This window comes from Phaenicophaeus curvirostris, chromosome 2 (genome assembly GCF_032191515.1).
Source record: "Phaenicophaeus curvirostris isolate KB17595 chromosome 2, BPBGC_Pcur_1.0, whole genome shotgun sequence".
NCBI lineage: Eukaryota > Metazoa > Chordata > Aves > Cuculiformes > Cuculidae > Phaenicophaeus > Phaenicophaeus curvirostris.
This window is the reverse complement of record NC_091393.1, coordinates 61579192-61600048: the sequence shown is the minus strand read 5'-3', so window position 1 is coordinate 61600048 and position 20857 is coordinate 61579192. Positions and strand designations below refer to the sequence as shown.

At 44.5% G+C, this 20857-nt stretch overlaps 1 protein-coding gene across 1 annotated transcript in view; it reads left to right on the top strand.

The window, feature by feature from the left end:
- The first annotated feature begins 16587 nt into the window (after positions 1-16587).
- Positions 16588-20857, top strand: part of PDE10A (phosphodiesterase 10A) — a 786455-nt gene continuing 782185 nt past the window's right edge. The window contains exon 1 of the mRNA XM_069852239.1: positions 16588-16745. Within this exon, the coding sequence (XP_069708340.1) occupies positions 16655-16745 (91 nt within the window). The 5' untranslated portion in view covers positions 16588-16654. The remainder of the gene's footprint in view (positions 16746-20857) is intronic.

Here is a 20857-nt window from a genome sequence, read left to right as displayed (position 1 = left end):
TTGGAATTTGTTGGGTTTTTTTTTTCTTTCTCCTTCTAAAAATTTGATCTTTTGTCCAACAACCTACAGCCTCTGTGTCATACAAAGATACAAAGACACTGCGTGATTTCTTGGTTATTTTTAAGATCTGTGTGCAAATCATACAGATGCAAATGTATGCAAAAGAAGCAGCTGAACTTTTCTCAAGGGAAACCTTACCCAAGAGGTATAAAAGTAGACTAATCTGTACTTACCGTTCTCCAATTATCAACATGTGATCTGTTCAGAGTTAGAAGGACCTTTAGGATAAGTGTCTGACTTCCCAAATAGTGGGGCCCAGAGAATCTCAACTGGAAAATTCTGCAGCAAGATTATAATCTCTAGAAAGATATCCAACCAGTCTTGAGTTAAATGCTCCAGACAGAGTGAATTGTGCCCCGGGGAAGTGGTTGTAATGGTTAATTAGTTACTCTAAAACACAGAAGATTTTGTTTAGCTTCATTTTTCAGACACTGGGCTCCAGTCTGACTCTTTAATTATAAACAATAACAATAACTCATATTAATTTTTTGAATCAGTGTCACATGGAACTGAATCCAAAAGACTTATAGAAGCCTGCTACCTCAAGATGGTTTTCTTTCAACATACGCGTTTATAAACTAAAAGAAAACAAAACAATACAAAAAATAACAAGTATTGTTTGAGGCCTCTTACACTGTTTCTAGATAACTATGGTAACTGGCATTGATCATGTTGCTGTCCTTTGTTTTAGAGTTGCCAGATTCTAAAACATTACAGTTGTACTAGTTGAACTACAGTAACCATGTACACATGCTCTTAATCAATGACAAAGGGGAAGGAATACTGTCTAGGCTGGCCAACAATGAGAAAAAGGTAAGATAAATCCAGTTATTTTCCACCTGTTGTAGTATCTACCTATTCACAGGAAAACGATGACAGTTTTGGTGGCAGATAATTCATGCCCCTGCGTCTGCTCTTTTGTTATTCCACAGTTTTGACTAGGACCAGTGCCAAGCTGACTGACCAATGGCTACATCCATTTAAAATCTTTTTTTAAAAAAAAAAAAAATATTGGCTCTACAGTAGCTTTTTTCCAGTAATCTGGAGCTTCCAATTGACTTTCCATTGACTTCAGTGCATTTTGGATCAGATCTTAAAATGAACATCTGGTTGCAAACTTATTAGCCAAGGCCTAGCAAGACAGCCTTCATGAAACAAATACCTTCGGACTTTTTGCTTTGATACTCTTTGAACATCTTACTGTAAAAATTTGGTGATCTCAGGAGCTGTAATGCAGTGGTTCTGGCAGCAGCGTCAGTGTGGTGTTGACAATGTGCTCACCTGCTGTTCTCTGATCCTGTTATTTCCTCTTCAGGAGAACAGCTCAACATTTTTCTGGCTACACTGCCAATACATAGGATTTACAGCTCAGCTGAGCTAATGTTGGTATTGGAAGGTTATCTTCTTAATTTCTCCCATTCCCTTTCCATTTAATCAAAAAATTGTGCTGCATTTTTCTGTAATGATTTCAAGTTCTCGGTGGGTGTTAGGAGGAGAGTTTCCCTGCTCTCAGGGGAACTGCCAACAGGTTAGCAGCAAGCATTGGCGCCATCATTTTTATGTAACGGTTGAGTCTTCTTTTAGAACTTGGAAGGGACCTAAGCAGTATTTTAGGCTTTGAGGGCTCATTTCATCTGCAAAGGAGATATTTAGCTTTCTAAAATTCCAAATGAATGAGAGTCAACCTCAGCTATATGTTTACATTTATTATTAGACATACACAGGCGTATGAAACCAAGGAAAGTGAAAACTGACCCACTTCATCTATCCTGTTTTAATTTGCTTCCAGTAGTTTACACAAGCAGGAAAATACATGCGGACACTGGGGAAAGCAGGCTTCTAAAGAGGTTGCATTAATATGGGGGAAAAAGATCCCAATGCATATTAAGAAAGGCAAACTTGATAGTTCATTTAGCAAAGACAGCAGTGCCTGTAGACAGAATTTGTACAGCTCTGCTGGATTCCACCCTTGAAAAGTTTTTGTTATTGTTGAAACCATACATTCATAAACATTATTCTTACCCTTTTTTGGAATTTCTCTATTTAATTAGTTTAAAGCACATGCAGATTTTCTAGATCCCTCCTGATGTGGATTTTTCTGACTAGCAGTGCATTTATAGTTAAACAAGTGAGGCATTTGGACTGTAGTCATTTTGATTTATAGCAGCAGGAACAAAGCGAGAGAGTACAGACGTCAGTGCTGCTGCTGCTGATCTGGCAACAGAGACTTCCTAATGTACAAATTACGTCTTTCACCACACAATTCCGTCTCTACCCTAACTAGAGACAGGGACGCATGCTTATTTAATGCAGTGTGTGCGACTTATGCAGAGGTGTATGTACAGTATTGGGTGGATATTGTATCTCATTTTAGGCGTACAGTTTATATTTCACTGTGCCTTTTGCATTTTAAAATTAATTTTCTATAATGCAAATATGCAGTAATTGAGTTTTCTTGCCCCTCCTAGACGGAACAGTCAAGTGCAAGTTAAAGCCAGCTGTGGAGGTGGCTGCGGTGCTTTACTCATACAGGCACCTGCCCATGAGAATCTGCATTGGAACTATTAATTCATTGTATACAGGCTGCCAAAACACCATGATGTTTGTCCACATCTGGCCCTGGAGGCCTTTGAGTAACTACCCCATGGGTAAAAGGCTTCAGATGTTCATGCTCAGCTCCCTGCACAACCGAGTGGAAGGAGGACTGTTTTGATAATGAATATCAGATTTGGGTGGTGGAACAAAGCAAGCCTCTGGAGAAGATCTTGTTCCACAGCTGGCACTTCAAATTCCAGGCCTGAGTCTATACTTACTTCTATTCTGTATGTAAAGATCCTGTCAGTTTTCCTCTTCAAATGCATGAAGTATTCCATTAGTCAAAAACCAGACTCAACTCAGCTGGTTAAAACAAAATCTTCTGGCAGTCATCACGCCCAGGGACCAGGCATCACACAGCTCTGGTTAATAGGTGGCTGCATTTCATTAGTGGCTGGAGTGATTCCTGTGCGTATAGCACCATAGCCTGTATATCTGCTAAGCCTTTAAAGCACTTCAGGATGAAAATAGCTCAATGCAAAATAATGGTCTCAATTTAGCACTGCAATCTGTAGTCAAAGACTTGGAGCAACTCCCAAGGCAGAGCACAGACTGCCTTGTTTCAAACCTGCTTCTCCAAAGCCAGATCCAATGAGTGCAGTGCCATATTCTGTGCAAAGGCAGGGAGCTACCCCTCTGTCCATTAGGCAGGCACCGCTCTCAGGATGACAGGAAAGAGCAACTGTTTCTGCAGAGACAGCAGGCCACTTCCCCCTCTGCGGGCATCATTCCACCTTCAGTATCATATGGCATATACTGGCAACAGGTACCCTTGCTCTCACAAGGTCAGCTTTTAATGTGAGGTAATAAGTAAAGTCACCCTTATTGATACATAGTAGTGAATGCTATTTGTCCTATCTCTCATTTAACATGCCTGGATACTGAGAGTTGCATCATTCATAACATAACACGCAAAAAAAAAAAAACATGCACAAGCAAATCCTGAGGTCAATTTGCCACACTGAAAGTCAAAAGTAAAAAAAAAAAAAAATTCAAAATGCAGTCACAGTGGTAGGATGTAAGTGATGATGGGTGAAGGCAAGCCGTTTGCTATCCCTGGGACTCTGCAGGAGCGTTTCTGAATGCCTGCCTGCCTTTTCTCACACATCCTGTGACTAGGGCAGTTTGCTGAGCTGCCTGCATGCTTGAATCAGATCTGGTACAGGGAGCCTGGGCTTAGTCAGTTCCCTGAAAACCTCTGTCCTGCGTGGCCTTATGCCTTATCTGTTAAATGCATATTTATTGAGGTGAATCCCCCCCGATATAATTAAGGAAAATACAAAGGGGTAATGTTAATGCTGTTTTATGCATAAGCTGGGTATTAAAATGCGTAACCACATTCCTGCTGTCGTAAGGATCCCTATTGGCATCCGGCACTGTTTTTATGATACCAGGTTTATGTTTCCCTTTTTTTCATGTAAAAAATGCAAATAATAATAAGTTTCAAATGCACAGCAAAGCTCTTGCTGTGTGCAAGTTATTCAGTTGTTAGATTCCTTTTTTCTCTTCAGAAATCTAGTTTGTGGTCTAATTGCTTGCCCTTTTAATTTTTTTTCCTCGTGTTTTGAAGAAAAATGCTTTTTCAAAGTAGCTGATGCTACAGAACTGAGCTGTTTCTGGAACTATTGCTTTTTGCATGGACAGAAACGAGGGTTTTCTACCACGCAATTGTTAATACACCCAGACCTGAGCTGAAGGGGAGCAGGGGTAGGTGCAGGTGGGAGGGTATAAAACCAGCTGTGCCTCACGCCACTGGGAGTTGGACGGCACTGGGCTCGTTTGCAGTCTAAATTAATACAGTCTTTAGATTGCTCTAATTTACCCGCCAATCCCTGACCTCGAAGGACCTTTATCTGCTGGGGAGGTGCCAGGAGGTGGAAGCTAGTTTTGGGTTCCTTGCATGGCGGCAGCAGGGAGGTGCAGGATCTGTTCCAGCTGTTCAACGTCACTAAGGATTCCTGTATAGGAGGGTAGCGCTGCACCAGCAGCACAAGCCAGCCTCCCAGCAGCTTGGCACTGCTGCAGTTAAGCTGAATCGAAACGGTGCAGGGCTTGGCCAGAGTGTGGCTGCACACTCTGCCAGCCAAATCCGGTGACGCTTGAATTCACTGATTCCCATTGACTTTAATAGGAGCGGGATATTGTCCTCTCCGCAGAGCTGAGCGCAGATACATTCTGAAGTAGGGCAAGGTCTGACCCCACAAAAATCCAGGGAGCATTGCCATCACATTCTCCTGAGGAAAAGGAGCTGAAGGAGACAGTCAGGAAGAAAATGTAAATAAATACGTTTTGTGTTTAACTGTGCCCTCAAGACCTCAGTCTGACCTTGATGAGCAGGAGAGGAACACAGACGGGAGGCTGGGGTTATGCGTGCAAGTGAGGACATTCACAGAGCAACCATTTTATAAACCATTATTTGTTAGAGCCCAGGACTTGATTAATGGGGCAGGGGGTGAGACGCAGAGTGGTAAGGGGAGAAATAACAGTGGGTGTGCAGATAATGCAAAAACACAGAATTAGTAAGCTATTGAAAAGCAAAAAAAAAAAAACAAAAAAGAAACCTTGCTTTTTCTGGGAGAGAGGAAAATCTGTTATAATGTAGTAAGCTGAGAGTATGTTGTGTATGGCCTCCTGCTTCCATCCTCCCTCTGTGCTGCAGTGACAGGGAGACCAAGGGGGTGGCCAATACCTGAGGAGATGCAGGCATGTGTGTGACAAGGGACCTGTGTGAAATAACAATAATAATGATAATAATAATAGTAACATAGTATTTATTCGTCAAAATAAGTATTTCAAAAAAATAATGAAAAGGTAAGGGGGGAGGCTGGAATCCCCTCAAACACACACAAAGGAACTGTGTGCCAATGGCCTGATTTATAAGGGGGATAAAGAAAAAAAACAACCACCACCACCTATCCCTCCCATTAAAGCCTCTCACTGAGAAAAAAAAAAAAGGAAAAAGAGAAAGGGGAAAAAAGGGGGGGGGGGGGGGGCCGAGAGGGGGGAAAAAATGAAAGAAGGAGGTAAAAGGGGAAAAAAAAAAGGAAAAAAAAAAGAAGTGAAAAGAACCTAACAGATCCCCAGGAGAAAGGAGGATGCAGTTGATAAAAAAAATAAATAAAAATCTTATTGAGGAAAAAAAAGAAAAGGAAAGAGAGGGGAAAAAGGTGTGGAAGGGAAAAATGGCAAAAAGAAAGAAGACGGGGAAAATATTCAAAAAAGCGGGGGAGGGGAAAAAGAGGGAGGGAAGGCGATAAGGGAATAAAAAGGACAAAAAAAAAGAGAAATAAAAAAAAAAAGAAGCCAACAAACCCCAGGAGAAAAGAGGAGGCAGTTGATTGAAAAAAAAAGCACAACTCATTCAGAAAAAGAAAGGGAAAATGGGAAAAAGGAGGGGAAGGGAAAAAAGTCAAAAAGGGGAAAATTAAGGGGGGGAATTAAGATAAAAGGGGGGGAGGGGAAAAATGGGGGGGGGGGGAAGGGGAGAAAAAAAAAAAAAGGGAAAGAAGCCAACGTAGCCCGGGAGAAAGGAGGGGGCGGTGGGGGCGGGGAGCGCAGAGCCCCGGTGCGTGTCGCTGAGGCAGCATTGACGCAGGCAGCTCTGACGGCAGCAGCCGCCGCGGCGGGGCCGGCGCGGGGCTGAATGGGAGCGGGAGGGGGGAGGGAGGGGGCGCTGCTGCGGCGCTCATCGGTGTGCAGGGCACGGAGCGGAGGAGGCGGGAGAGCCGGAGGGCTGAGGCGCCGTCTCCCCCACCCCAACACCCCCGCGCTGCCCTCCCGGCCCCGGTGGGGCGGGTCGGCTCGGAGCTCGGTGGACACCGAGCTCCGAGCCGACCCGCCCCACCGGGGCCGGGAGGGCAGCGCGCATCCCGCCTCACCTTCAGGACTGGAAGACTTCATAAAACAGGGAAAGGTTGCAACCCTATTTTTTTTGCCGTGCTTCCCTGCCTTTGTATCAGAAACGGCGTGGCCAGCAGGTCCAGGGAGGTTATTCTCCCTCTGTACTCGGCACTGGTGAGACCGCTCCTCGAATCCTGTGTTCAGTTCTGGGCCCCTCACCACAAGAAGGATGTTGAGGCTCTGGAGCGAGTCCAGAGAAGAGCAACAAAGCTGGTGAGGGGGCTGGAGAACAGGCCTTATGAGGAATGGCTAAGAGAGCTGGGGTTGTTTAGCCTGGAGGAGAGGAGGCTGAGGGGAGACCTCATTGCTCTCTACAACTACCTGAAAGGAGGTTGTAGAGAGGAGGGTGCTGGCCTCTTCTCCCAAGTGACAGGGGACAGGACAAGAGGGAATGGCCTCAAGCTCTGCCAGGGGAGGTTCAGGCTTGACATCAGGAAAAAAATTTCCATGGAAAGGGTCATTGGGCACTGGAACAGGCTGCCCAGGGAGGTGGTTTAGTCACCAACCCTGGAAGTATTTAAAAGATGGGTGGATGAGGTGCTGACAGGCATGGTTTAGTGGTTGATAGGAATGGTTGGACTTGATGATCCAGTGGGACGTTTCCAACCTATTGATTCTATGATTCTAAGTAGCCCTGAAAATATCTCCTTGTCTGTGTGACTGATATTGTGCTGTTCCCGAACAGTACTTAGAAAGGGCTTCACATTTTGGGATCATCACTCCGGTAACTTCTAGCTATGTATTCACTACAAACATTTTATCAAATGTACAGTACAAGGAAGAGTTTTTCCACTCTGTCAAGCAGGATGGTTTCTAAAGGGAAGCAAAAATGTAACACCCAGACCCTGACTGAAAATTAGAGGCCAATATAGTGGCAGAATCTGTGGAAGGAAACTGAAAAGGTGACTGCTGGTGATTGTGTCCTAGACAGCGTTAAAGCATGCAGTGTGTTGCTTTTTCTTCAAGCAGGCGGGTCATAGAATCATAGAATCACCAGGTTGGAAGAGATCCACCGGGTCATTGCATCCAACCATTCCCACCAATCTCTAAACATTGGTAGGAGCATACATGAGGCCATGGCATCTGATTGTACTCTCACATCTTTCAGAGCGATTTGGGAGCGTTTTTTGGTCAAATGTGTAAATCAACACTGGTAGCAGAGAAGAATCCTTTCTTTCCTCCTCTAGTCTCCCCAGAAAGGTCTCTCTCCTGTGTTCTGGGTCTTCATTCTGCCCAATTTGTAAAAGCAAATCTTCTGCAAGACTAAGTATGTCCTTGAAAAAATGAGGTTTGCTGAAGGTTTTTATGGAGTGTTCCAATCAAAAGTGCTACCTGGAACATCTCTGAGGCTTCTGACTATGAATACTGGTGTTTCTTGCTGCTTTTGCCCGATCTAGGAAAAAAAAAAGAAAACCAAGACAAACTCTACCCACAAAAAAGAATATGTTTAGAAAAGCCTGAATCAATTCCCATTCAATTCACTGGTGAAGATGTAAGTGTAAAGAACTTACAGAGGAGAATTATAGGTTCAGGTGGGCAGGGACCTCCAAAGGTGTCCAGCCCAAACTCACTCAAAGAAAAGTCAGTAGGGAGATCAGACCAGGTTGCTCAGCTCAACCTACCCTCTTCTTTTATGGTAGTTTTAGAGCACGTCAAGCAGAGCTGCCACTGGTTTGAATAGTAGGAGCAAGAGTAGTTGATGCAACTACTCCTGCTCTATATTAATATAAGGAAGAGGAGTAACCAGTGCTGTTGAATCAAAATGCACCTTAAAGCAAAACCTCTTCTTTGTATTGGTGACTGAATTGCATTTTAAAGACTATACTTTGTTATAACCACTCTTTTAAAGTTATGTTGTATTTTGACAGTATCCTACATTTAGTTTTCCGTTCTTTCTTTCTGTTACCAAATATATTCAGCTGAAAATACCAACAATTATTCTCAGCACCAAAATAGTAGGGGTAGATGATTTGCTGTAGAGTAGAATTCATTTATAGGAGTTGTATGTTCTTCTGATAGCGTTTGATTTTATCCTGAGTTCCTTAAGTAAAGGGTTAAAAATAATTGGAAATAGAGAGTGGAGCATATCTTGCAGAAACATGCAGTTAGATATTATTTATTTTCTCCTCTTTCCACAGAAAATTATGAAGAAACAAAAATCCTGTAGGTTAGACATCATGGCAGGTGTTTAAAAGTGTAACTCCTGTGAGCCAAGAGGATAGTTGAGGAGATGTAGATGTAGCTCGAAAGCAGAATGAAAGCTGAATAAACAGTAAGGGGAAATTATGTGATTTTCTAATACCAGAATTACTTATTTAGACTAAAATATTTCCCCTCCCTCCATACAATCTCAAATGAAGTTATTTGACTAAAACCCAAAGCGAACCTGATTTTCTGTTGCTCATGCTTATTCCTATAAAAATTATATGTTATGAAACATGGGTTTTACCCAGATGAATTTGAGAATGTTTTACTTACAGCTCAAAATATTTGAGCACAAGAGACAGAGGGATAGACTCTGTTCTGCAAAACCTGCAGGCCAGAGGAAGTGAGGAGGCAGAGCAGTAACTGTCTTTGATCCTTCCCCGGCACAATAGCTTTTCAGGTAAAGACTGGCCCCACTAGAGCCCTGCAGGTCCAGGCTGGCTGGCACTGCTGCAGGATGCCTCCCTGACCCCTCTCCCTTGCCCTCCTCCCAGCCTGACGCTGGCAGCACTCCTGTAGGGCAGTTCCCTTCCTACCATAGACTTGGCCAGGATGCCCCAGAGGCAAAGGGTGAGCCTCTGTGTCTTGCCATAAAGTTGAGACTTTGGCCTGTAAAGGAGCCTATAAGGAAGAGGGCTAAAGTAGTAAATAATTCAAATAAATAAATTTTAAAAAAGACAAGTCTTGGATCTTTGGAAGAAAGTGTCATGGAAAATAGCAGGGACAAAGCCCAAAGCGGCAGTGTGTGAGGCAAGACCTTTGCAGACTGGTTTCTCCTGCCCCAACCCTTTTGGTTACCAAAGGTGCCACAAATTACTTTTCAAGCATACTGTGTTTCCCATATCCCCATCATAAAAACTCTCAGTACTGACCTTCTAATGCTAGGCTGGAGTCTAAGAAACCTAGAAACTTGTAAGCAAAATGACCCCCTTGTTTTTTTTACAGAGAATAACATAGTTACATTTTCATCTCACTAATGTCCTAGACGCTTGACAAGGCAAGTGTGTGCTTTCTCAGCTTGGTAGGGGACAGTGGGTTTTACCTCCCAGGAGCAAGGCAGTTGTGAAATTCCTGCCATAGAAATAGAGGAGGAGAGGAGAGAGCTAGAGCAGAGAGAGGGTAGGGAAGGAAAGTGCTGGAGAATCAGAATTACTGCCACTAGGAGATGAGGAAGTTTCTGTACACTACCCCTTTCTGTCTTGAGCAGCTACCTTGAACGCTGTTATTCTTCCCAAAAGAGAGGTGCATGAAAGTACAATCAACAAATTCACAGCTCTTAAAAACTGGCAAAGACTCCAACTGTACAAAATAATCTACCTTATTTTTACAATTAAAAATGCTGTTCTATAATGATAGCAAAGGTTTATGAGAAGACATGCATCAGGACTTGGTGGCTATTTATGTTGAACAAATATGAGGTAGGAAGTAGGAAAAAACAGTGGACAATATAACTTTATTCTTGAAGATGAGAGCACCCAGTTCCCTCTAACTTAACAGAGCAAATTCAGCAAGGCCTTTCTGAAGTACCTTTCTTCATCTGTCCTATGAAAATACGAAGATGAATGTTATGAAATTAGAGTAGGCATTTCATGCTGAAAGAACAATATTTAAAAACAAATCTAAACAGAGACCTAGCTTTGTCTCTTGAAACTGACAATGCCACCTTCCTGGTAGTGTGAATTTCATACGGAGCTTTTATAAGTGTCTTTCACCTCCCTTCTGTGAACGGTTAAATCGAGAGATCAAAAAGGTGGTCATTTTCATAGCATAATAAATTGGGAACTGCATCAGTCCTCCTGAGTTTTCTTTGTGTTATGTGTCAACTTGTATTGTATGTAATGTCAGTACAGAGGGGCTACTTGGTCATTATTACTACTGCAAGTTAGCTTGTGGGGTAGAAAAATGACAGATACGTGTTAAGGTCTGGGTTTTGGTTTTAAATTGGGAAAGCGGGTGAAGCAAAGGAGTGTGTGTGTGTGAAATAGAGAGAGTTCAGTCCTAAGCCTGCACTAAACTCTCTCCAACGCCTTGCTCAAATCACTTAGTGGAAGACACTGTGATTTTCAATCGTATCAAATAGTATCTCACCATGCAAGAATTCCCACTGAAAGTAGTGGAACTAGCCAGGGATTAAGGCAGTAATCAATGTGAGTAAAGATGACAAAACAGACTCTTCACCTCTCTGCTGTTGTTTCCCAATTTATAACATGAGGATAATAAAATTTACCAACTGTTCTGGGTGTTGTAAGTATACATTAGCTCATGCCAGCAAAGCACTTTGAAGACAAAATTGAATGCTATACAAATAATAAGTATTCTGTCAAGATGTGCAGGAGTGTATTCATAGTTCAGGGACACATACCAAAACAACTGCTTTGAGTAGAGAGAGGGCTTTTGCGAATTAGGCTTTACTAATACAGATGTCTACAATATCTGGAACATTGTGTTATAAGTCACCTCATAAAGACATACAATAAAAAAATTACAAACTGCTTGGGAAAAGTGATAGTAGGGCACTGCATGAAAGAACACTGATTCTCCCATTGTGCTGTTTGTTAAGTATTGGTTACGTACTGTTGGGTCAGTTCTGAACTGAATCAGACACGTGAGGGAAAAAGGAAGAGAAAGCAAACTTGCCATGTAAGACCTCTCTAGGTCTTATGACTGTTGGTTTGGTTATTTGCTGTGTCTGTGCAGTGTGTATTGTACAGAAGCGGGTTTGTAGTAACCAGTGCTATTTCTGTCTCCTCTGAAAATTTAATTTTATCTCCCTTTAAAATATGCTGAATTCAGACTGACTCATCACTGAAAACCATCGTGAATGGTCCTTTGTGAACATGATTGACAGACTAGGCTGGTAATGCTTTAAAAAATAAAGCGAAAACCTAAAGTGTTTGCATACTGAGCTGTATTTATTGAAGGACTTCTGCCTGCTGACTTCAGTTACAGACTTATGTGAGGCCAAATCTGTATGTCTGCAAACACTTCAAGTCTATCTCTGAGTAGGACTGCACTTAGTAGAACCTTAACTCCAGGTGCCAAAGCCTGCTTCTGGAATCCCACAGTGAGGGATCACTGGGTATGATGTAACAATTTACCTTCAAAAGTTTTAGATCAGGACCATCTCTTCTAATGGAAAGACTTTGGACTTGATATACTGAATGCCACTTCCTAAGTTTGCTGACATCAAGTCCACCAACAGATAAACAGCTCATGTAATTCTATCCAAAAAATGGGTAGCATTTACATGAGTAATAGCATAGAAATTAGTTACTTTTCAGAGCATTGAAATTTACCTAACAGCAGAGCTCTGGTGGACCATATTAGACATTTTTCTTTGAGGCCTACCTGAGTGATAGCTAATCGCAGTGCCCAGCAGAGATGAAAGGCAGCGTTCTTCTGGAGGTGGGAGTAAGAAGTACTAAAATACTTACATAAAAAAAGATCAGTAAATAATGGTGATACACCAAGAAACCCCAAACACTGGTAAATTATTTCAGACTGGTACTAATGCTGCGCTTCCACAGCTTTCTCTTTGCTTTTCTCTTCTGGATTGTATGCAGTCAACTAGCAACAAGCTGTCTTCTCCTTTTTCTCTGTTTCCCTCTGAGACTGTCCCAACATGATTTGAAGTGCAGAATCACGTCTAGACTGTAAGCAAAGAAAGCCAGTGCAGGTACAGAACTGCCTTCCCTTTTTTTCCTTCCTCCTTCTCTTCTATTATTGTACGTGTCAAAGAGTTTAACTATGGCGGAGGTAGCTCCTTGAGATGGTCCAAATCATGTATGGAGAGGAAGAAATCTAAAAAAAGAGTGCTTAGAAGTAGCCAGATGGAAAGCTTTCCTTTAGCAACATCTGATAGAGAGGATGGAGTAAAATCCCAAAGGGAGTTAAAGTTTGGCTTGGTTCAGCCTCCAAAATTATTGTTTATGGAATTATCCTGTTCACCCCATATCTTCCCCCCAGGAGATGATCTATTCTGTATTTCCATCTCTGATTTCCATGATACTGTAATAAAACCACGATCTGTCAGCCTGTTAATAATTTAGTGGAAACTCTTGTGTAAAGATCTTGATGGGAACTTCCTAAAACAGAGAGGTGGGATAATGCAATGTCTTGTATTTTGATAGATGCATTGTGAATTATGTGTGCTGAGTGAGTGAAAAAAATAGATTTAGAAATGTAGTAAAGATAAAATGAAATACAACATAGCATAGGATTGCCCCTAAAGCTTGACAAATATTTCCAACCCTGATCTCCATATATTTTTTAGAGTATCTCTCAAGGAAGGGGATGTGCTACTAAATGCTGAAAGACTCCAGACATCATTCACAAAAATAAACACCTTGCTAAATCAGACTCTGTAAGAAAGCAAGCATCTTCTGCTGACGATTTGAAAATTTCCTCCTTCACTTTGCAGCCAAATCTTACTAAAGCTGTGTGTGGGAGATTATCACAACAGATATATCAAAGGCCATCACGAATGCCATATTTAACATCCATGCTAGCAAGAAGGTTGTTATGCCTCCTTTCCCTGCTTGGCGCTCCTGTTCGCTGTCTTTCCCTTCTCACCAATATAAACTTTCAAAAGGGAAAGAACTTGCCACCTTGTGAGTGCTTCCAGCAGCCTGCGTACCTGATTTGGGCTTGCAGTGATACCACTTACATCACCAGTATCTAAAATTGTCCAGCAAAGAACAGGCTTAACGGTTTGGGCAAGTAGCCACTTACTGTGTGTAATCATTTGGAGGCTGAAAGAGCTGTGCCCTGGACCTGGAAGGATGCAGAAAGAAAAATCTGGACACTAGGCATGGGACTGGGGATGAACAGAGAGGGAAGAAAGTAGCTATCACAAGACACCTCAAAAGATGGACCCGGCCACACAAGCTGGTTGGGGATGGCCACCTCGGCCACCCAGCACTGCACACCCCTGTATGGCCTCAAGTTGCCCTAGGGGAGGTTCAGATTGGACATTAGGGAAAATTTCTTCACCGAAAGGGTAATCGGGCACTGGAACAGGCTGCCAGGGAGGTGGTTGAGTTTTCATCCCTGGAGGTATTTAAAAGACGGGCAGATGAAGTGCTTAGGAATACGATTTAATAGTGGGCAGGTACGGTTGGGCTTGATGATCTCAAAGGTCTTTTCCAACCTAGTGATTCCATGATTCTGTGGCTTGACAGCAGAACAAAGGCAGGTGTGGGTGCCAGGCTGCCGCTGTGGGACACCCCGCACCGTGCCAGGACACCCCACGGAGGTCAGGTGGCGCTTGGGAGGAACAGCCGCTTCTTCTTGCAGCGCCCGTTCCGCACCCGCTGCGAGGCGCGTCTGCAGCTCCCGCACCATCGCGTGGAAGCCGTCCTGGGATCTCCGTGGCCCTCCCACGCTCACACTCCCCCTCCTCCTCCTCCTCCTCCTCTCCGGCGGAGGCGAGGCGCGGAGACCGACCTGCTGCGTTTCCCCCCGCTGCCCAGCGCGGCCACGCGTGGGCCGGAGCCGCCGGGCGAGGCGCTGCGCTGCGCTCCCGCCCCCGCGGCGCAGCCGGGAGCGCTACCCGGCACGGGAGCGCGGGGCCGCCGTGCCCGCGGCCGCCCGGGGGATGCCGGCGGGCGGCGGGGGAGGTTATCCAACACCCCGGCTGGCATTTCTAGGACGGGAGGGGCGGGGAAGGGCCCCCCGCCGGCGTTCGCAGCGCCCGCGGGGACTGGCGGGGCTGCGGGGAGCGGCAGCGCGCCCCATATGCGGTCAAAACCGCGGCAGTGGGGAGGGTGACCCCGCAGGGAAAGGAGCCGACTGCTTTGCATCGGCTTTTTTTTATTTTTCTTTCCATTGTAAGCACCTTTCAATGCTGTGTGTGTATGGGGGGGGGGGGGGAGCAGTCATTGCAGCCCATTCAGCAAGAAATTCCTACTTAAGGAGATCCAGCCGTACACCACAAACACTTGAGCATGTACCCGAGCCTAAATATATTTGGAAAGATGGGGGGGAGGGCACTTGTACTAGGCTTTCATCAATGCCTGCTTTAAGAGAGACAGAAATAATTAAGGAAAAAAAAATTCTCCCCCCTCCCCCCTGCGCGAGCAATCATAATAGATTGAAATTTCCCAAAGTCAAGTCAGCTGCAAAAAATAAATGTTTCTGGAGCTAGAGGATCATGTTGCAGAGGCGTGTGACTGCAAGACCTAGATTCCTTTCCCTGCTTCCCGGTCTCTTTCCTTAGGTGTTTTTTAGCATTATTATTTGTTTTGAGAAGGGAAAAATAATCTTCGCTTCAGTCTCTTGCTAGAGGTCCAGACTGCTTACGTCTGAGCGCCCCTTATCATTTCACTGAATGGCAATTGCAGCCTTGGTGCTGTTATAGCAATGAAGCTACAGACGTCATTGCCTCCTGTTGGACGTGAGATGTGTCCAAGCATCAGCCCCTTTTGCTTAAGAAAAACTCCTTAACTTCCAAGCAGCCGACAGGCAGGCTTTTCTAAGATCCTGTGGACCCAACATTGTATTGCTAGTTATTGCTTTTTATTTATCTATACATGCCCACATACAAAGGTGTGCATGTGTATGTGTGTTTGTACGTATGTACATAGACAGAAATAGAGAACTTAAAGCTGCAGCTATATTGCGAGCTCCACTAAAATTTCCTGCTCGTCAGAGTAGCTCTCTGCATCGTTTTGTTAAATACAGCCCGGCGGGAAAGCCATCATCAATCAATTTCGGGTAACAAGGAAGACTTGTTGAACACCTTGTTTTCCAGACCCCGGGAAGATGCTGGGCTGCTGGAGCGTGGAAGAGCCAGGATTGTGCCCCGAACTTCACCCACTTGGCAGCCGCTATTCCTAAGCCATTTCCCCTCTCCTCCCCTGCCTCTTTGCCTCCCGGACTGAGAATCTGCTCTTTAAAGTTGATCTGAAGGGGAAAGCAGAGACGAGCTTGTGCATAGTTTGGAGGGTAAGTTGTGTTCTCATCCCCCCCCTCTGGGAATAAATACCCGCTAGCGAGCCTCGAGATCCGCCAGGAAAGGGGGCAGGTGGCGGGGTGGGTACTCCCGGGGGAGAGGCGCATCCCGTACCCAGGACTGAAAGGGTTACAGAGGGAGCGAGGAAGACCGACCGATTGCGGGGGTCCTGACTTGACGGCGGAGTTTGCGAGGTGCGAGTTCCCGGTGACTGTTCCCCGCTCCGCCGCCGCTCCCGCAGGTGCCGGGCAGGGTGACCGCAGCCCCTGCGGAGCCCCTTGCCTCCGGGGAGCCGAGCATCCCCGGCTACCGCAGCACATGACCCCTGCAGGGAATTTAGCCTCCCTGCACCTGCAGACTCTTGTCATCCTTCCTCCTCTGCTCCTGGTTTTCTTTTTAATCCTCTCATTCTTTCCCCCCCCCCCCCGCCCCGCACTCCACCTCCCCATCCATTCAGCTTTTATCTTTTTTTTTTTTTTCCTTTTTCTTTTTTTATCCAGAAGGAATCCCAACAGGGTAAAATAATATCAATCGGCTCCCTCCTTCCTTCTCCCCCCAGTAAAAAAAAAAAAAAAAAAAAAAAGCACCACCTGCTAACATTTGGAAAAACAACAGAAGGCTATTGCCTCTCTCTTTAATTTTCACTCACACACTCGGATGAATGAGCGAGGAAGGGGGATACCTCAACAAGCCCCTTTAGGTGTGGGGCTGAATTGATGGGATTGTGATTTGTAGGATTTCTTCACTTAGTCCCTGCCTCCTACTTGCTCTCCAGCCACTCCAAAGTCTCTTCCCCTCTCTTTAAGCAGCGATTTCTTTCAATCTCTCTCTCTCCCTCCCTGTGTCTCTCTCCCTCGCACTCTCCCTCTCTCTCCACATACACTCATCTCCCCGGAGAGAGAGAGAGAGAGAGGAGAAACTCAACTCCCAAACACCGACCAGATGTCGAAGAAACGCAAAGCCCTGGAGGGTGGCGGAGCTCGTCTCCCCACTGAGGACCCCAGAGCCTGCTTTGGGGCCGGCGAGGAGCAAGGTAGGGCGGCGGAGGCCTGCAGGTGGCTGGGCGGTTGGCAGCCGGGAGCCCACCTCAAGGGGACATGGTCCTGGCTGGCCTCCCGCAGCCCAACAACGCTGGGGTGACTGGCACCTAGGCCAGGCTGCTCCCACCACCGGGCTTGAAACTGCAGGGCTGTTCCCACTGCACTGACACTGAACCTCTGAGATGGAAAGGGTCGAGGGGTGGCAAGGGGATGGGGAGAGAGAAAGGGGTGCAGGAGGGCAGTGGAATGGGGCGTCGGGTCTGCCTAGTGGTCCAGGCTCCCGGCCCCACTGCAGTTTTGTTACTGGGATGGGCATAACCATGCTGCCTTGTTCATTTGCAGCTTGTGTAAATCTGTGTTTGCAGGGCACTCCTAGCTTGGGCAGCGAATGAGCTATAGTTACCTAATATATATGTTGTGGTTTTGTGTGGGTCCGGTTTCCTTCAGCAAGCCCCCGTCCCTGGTACGATTTTGGTTGCGTCATGCTGAAGCTTCAAATGCTGCACTTGCAGTGCACTTTGCATCCAGCTAAAGTTGGTTTTTCCTCAGCCTTGGTGCTTTGCTGTAATTTTCAAGATCCAAGTATTTGTAGTGAAAGCTGCTCTGTACTTTTTGACAAGATAATATCAATGTAGCAGCCGAGTGGTGTAAAATCATCTATGCACACAAGTGTGAAGGAGTTCTGCAGCCAAATTTCTTGTTGTTGTTCAGCCAGCCCAGTGGGTTCCCTTCCTTTGTATTTATTTTAACTAAGTGGGCCCAGATGAACCAAGCTGAGCTACAAGGCTTTGGGCTTGTGGCTGTAATGCAGAGAGGAGAGGGAAATACCGTTTGGATTCAGAGCAGTGTTTCAGGCTGTTGCAAATTGCTCTGGAGGCTGCAGTAGGAAATGGTGGGTGTGTGGTGGGTTCAGATGATGATGTGAATATGTCTCTGTGCCTTCTTGAATTTAGAAATGTGGTGCTTGTGCCTGGGCAGGTGTACACAGAGCAGAGAGGAATGGAATGAGTGTGTTCTCCAACATGGAGTCTGTGGCCCTTTTTGTAAAGGATACGAAGGATCATAATGTCACAAGTCACCCAGATCGTGAAATTCACTCACCACCATGGGTGTTTTTGCCTTTTGCAAGGAAATGTGTCCAGCACAGTGGCTGGTGTGCTCTTCTGGTTTCGTTAGAAAGGAGCTCTTGTTGTGATTCACCATCTCTCTCAAAAGATTTGGTATAGGGTTTATGTGGTGGTTGGTTTTAAATTGCTTGGCTCTCACAAGAAAATAACATCCATGTTCATATTTTCTTATAATTTCTCTGCTTGAGACCAGTCTTGACATGAGAGGGACATTTTCAGACCCTGTGAATGACTTTATTTGCATGACAGCATTCAATGTTTTTGCAGTGTGGAATTTTGTTGTTACTAACCTGGAAAATCTTACCTCTTTGTCAGCAGTGGAGGAGGTTAAACACAGAAAAGGCATTCAGCATAGACCTGAAAGTTGATTATAGATTACATGTAATTTTAGTTTAAATGTATGCCAGTAGTGGCTGTAGGAGCAGCTTACACATTATTGTGATGCAGTGCTGTGTGCCTGGTTTTCATTTTTTTAATTTTTTTTTTTAAACTCCAGAATAGTGTTTCCCATAACGCTTCTGGTTATGTAATAAGAAACAGAAAACAAAATCTAACTTTAAAATAGGATTATTTTTTCTTGATTTCAGGGTGTACAAAATGAATGAAATGGAAAGTGAAAAAAAAATTAATAAAGCATTGGTGTGCATTTAAAGAACTCAAGTAATTTTCCTGGTAAGGGGACACAAGGTATTGTGTAAATCAAACTGATTTAAAACCTGTGCTTGCGCCTTTGTAGTCCAGTCTTGTGTTGTCTTTGACACAGTTAACAGTGAAATTAAATTAAAAATGTAGCTTTATTTCTGAGCTCAAATTTATTTTTGTGAACTTTCATTCTGTTTATTTTCTTCCCCTTATTTTACTGGAAGGAATGTTGCTTGTTAATTACATTGTCTGTGTCTACGTAACTGCAGAAACCATTAAGAGTGTGTGCAATGTATCACAATGTTGTAGGGAGTGTATTTTTGTGTGAGATGGTGGGTGTGGAGTTTTCTTAAGGCATGACATGTCCAGGTAATTTCTTTGGATTAATCTGAAATATTTCACTACGAAGCACTGAGCTCTTACAACAGGTTTAGTACCTCTGTGGACAAGGCATACTTGCTAGTTTGGAGGGAGAGTGTGTAATATTTGTCAAGAAGTATGGAAAAGCCATGTAACTCCTGGGTTTTAGCATTAAAATGTGTGTGCATTGGGAGCAGGGAGGCGGGGAAGGGGAAATGGGCATTAGTAAATGAAGGGAAGAAAAATAGAGAGCTCGGATTTCTGGAGGCTGCCAAATCCTGTGTTCCTGCAGAAGTCAAATGCAGAAGCCCTGCTGTCCTCAGCTAATGAGGTGACTTCTTTCAGTGGCAGAAATGTGAGTGCGCGAAACCCCGGATCCAGGTCTGCCATCTTATGTTTCCGTGTCCCCTGGTCAGCTGAGGCCATGCATTGCCACCAGATGAATCTCAGACCCTTCTGAGGGTCTGCACATCTGTTTTTAGATCTTAAGAGAATACAGACTAGTTCTTAGCTGCTCCAGACTGCGTTGGATATTTGGCCAACGGAAGCGTGTGCTTGCGGAGTTTCATTCAGCTCTTGTTTATTCTCACTTGGCAAAGCTGTGGGTGGGCAGACACTATGTAGGCCACAATAGAGATTTTTCAAACTTCGCTGGTGTGGTTGTGTTCTTACTCTCCTTCAAAGTATTTTACGAAGGAGACTGTAATCCATGCTGTAACGTCACCTTTTATTATGGGGTCTGATATTTCAAGACTCAGTGGTCTGGAGAGGAGATATGTGATAAGAGTACTCGGCATCTCCCACCTTCTCAACAGTGGGAGCCTGAACCTGTCTGTCTAACTCAAGGCACTTCACTGCTTCACAATAGTAAGAGGTTATCTCCTGAGGTTCCTTCCCATAATCTGTGGAGACAAAGTGGCGTTTCCAGAGAGAATTCGGTTTTTTATAATAGGCTGAATTGCCTCTCAGAGGTGCCCCTTTCTTCCTATTGACTGTGCATGGAGCCTAGGGTTTGCTTGTACGAGTCTAAATGGCAGAGACTGCAGCAAAGCTTGATAGGGTCTTACCAAAGAAATCAGATGTGTTTTTTTGGTGTGATATCCAGCATGGAGAAGGTCAAATTTGTCTGTTGAAACACAGCTCCCTGGACTCCTTTTATAGTCAGGAAGCAGAACATTTCTAGGGAGTAATTAATCTCTTCCTGAAGTGGAAGTCTACATTTAGTCAGCAGAATCAGATCTGAGAAGAGCTGTTTCTGCCAACTGAACATAAAGGTAGTCCAAATATCTAGCATGGATGTAGACAACTGTGTATCAGCAGATGACTTCTTCCTTTTGACCAGATCTTTCAGGCTTCAGTGCAAGTCAAAAGGCAAAGATATTTTTCAGCTGCATTTGAAGCAGAGGTCTTCCCTTCTGGTGATAACACTTTTGCTCAACATTGTAGCACAAAAAAATTGAAAGGATCCTGTTTTCTGTAAATCGGTGTTTTCTATGAATGTGTTGAAAGGTACTGTGGAAGATGTAAAAATGGAGAGTGTTGGTTTAAAGTCAAACAAATAAAATATGGACACTTGTCGGGACCAAACCTGACATGAAATTGTGCTTCAGTCATTCACTGTTGCTGCTCACAATTATCTGGCAATTACTGGATATAGTATAATACAGTATTAAAGAAATTTTCTTGCAGAGACTTTTGAGCATGATGGATTCAGGGGAGGAAGAATCTCTAAATTCTCTTTGGGCAGCTCTTTTTCTATTTGGATTGCGTATGAAGAAAAATAAAGGCACTTCTTCTTCCACCTCCCCTGTGGTCCAGTTTTTTAGAGTGCTGAATGGTCTCCATTGTCACAAATATGAGTGACAGTTGAGAGTTTTCTGTGCTTTACAAAATCAGTCTCTAAAGAGAGAAGTGTTGCAAAACTCTTCCAGAGACAAAGTTGAACGCCTGCCTACCCGAGGGTAACTTCTAAGTCG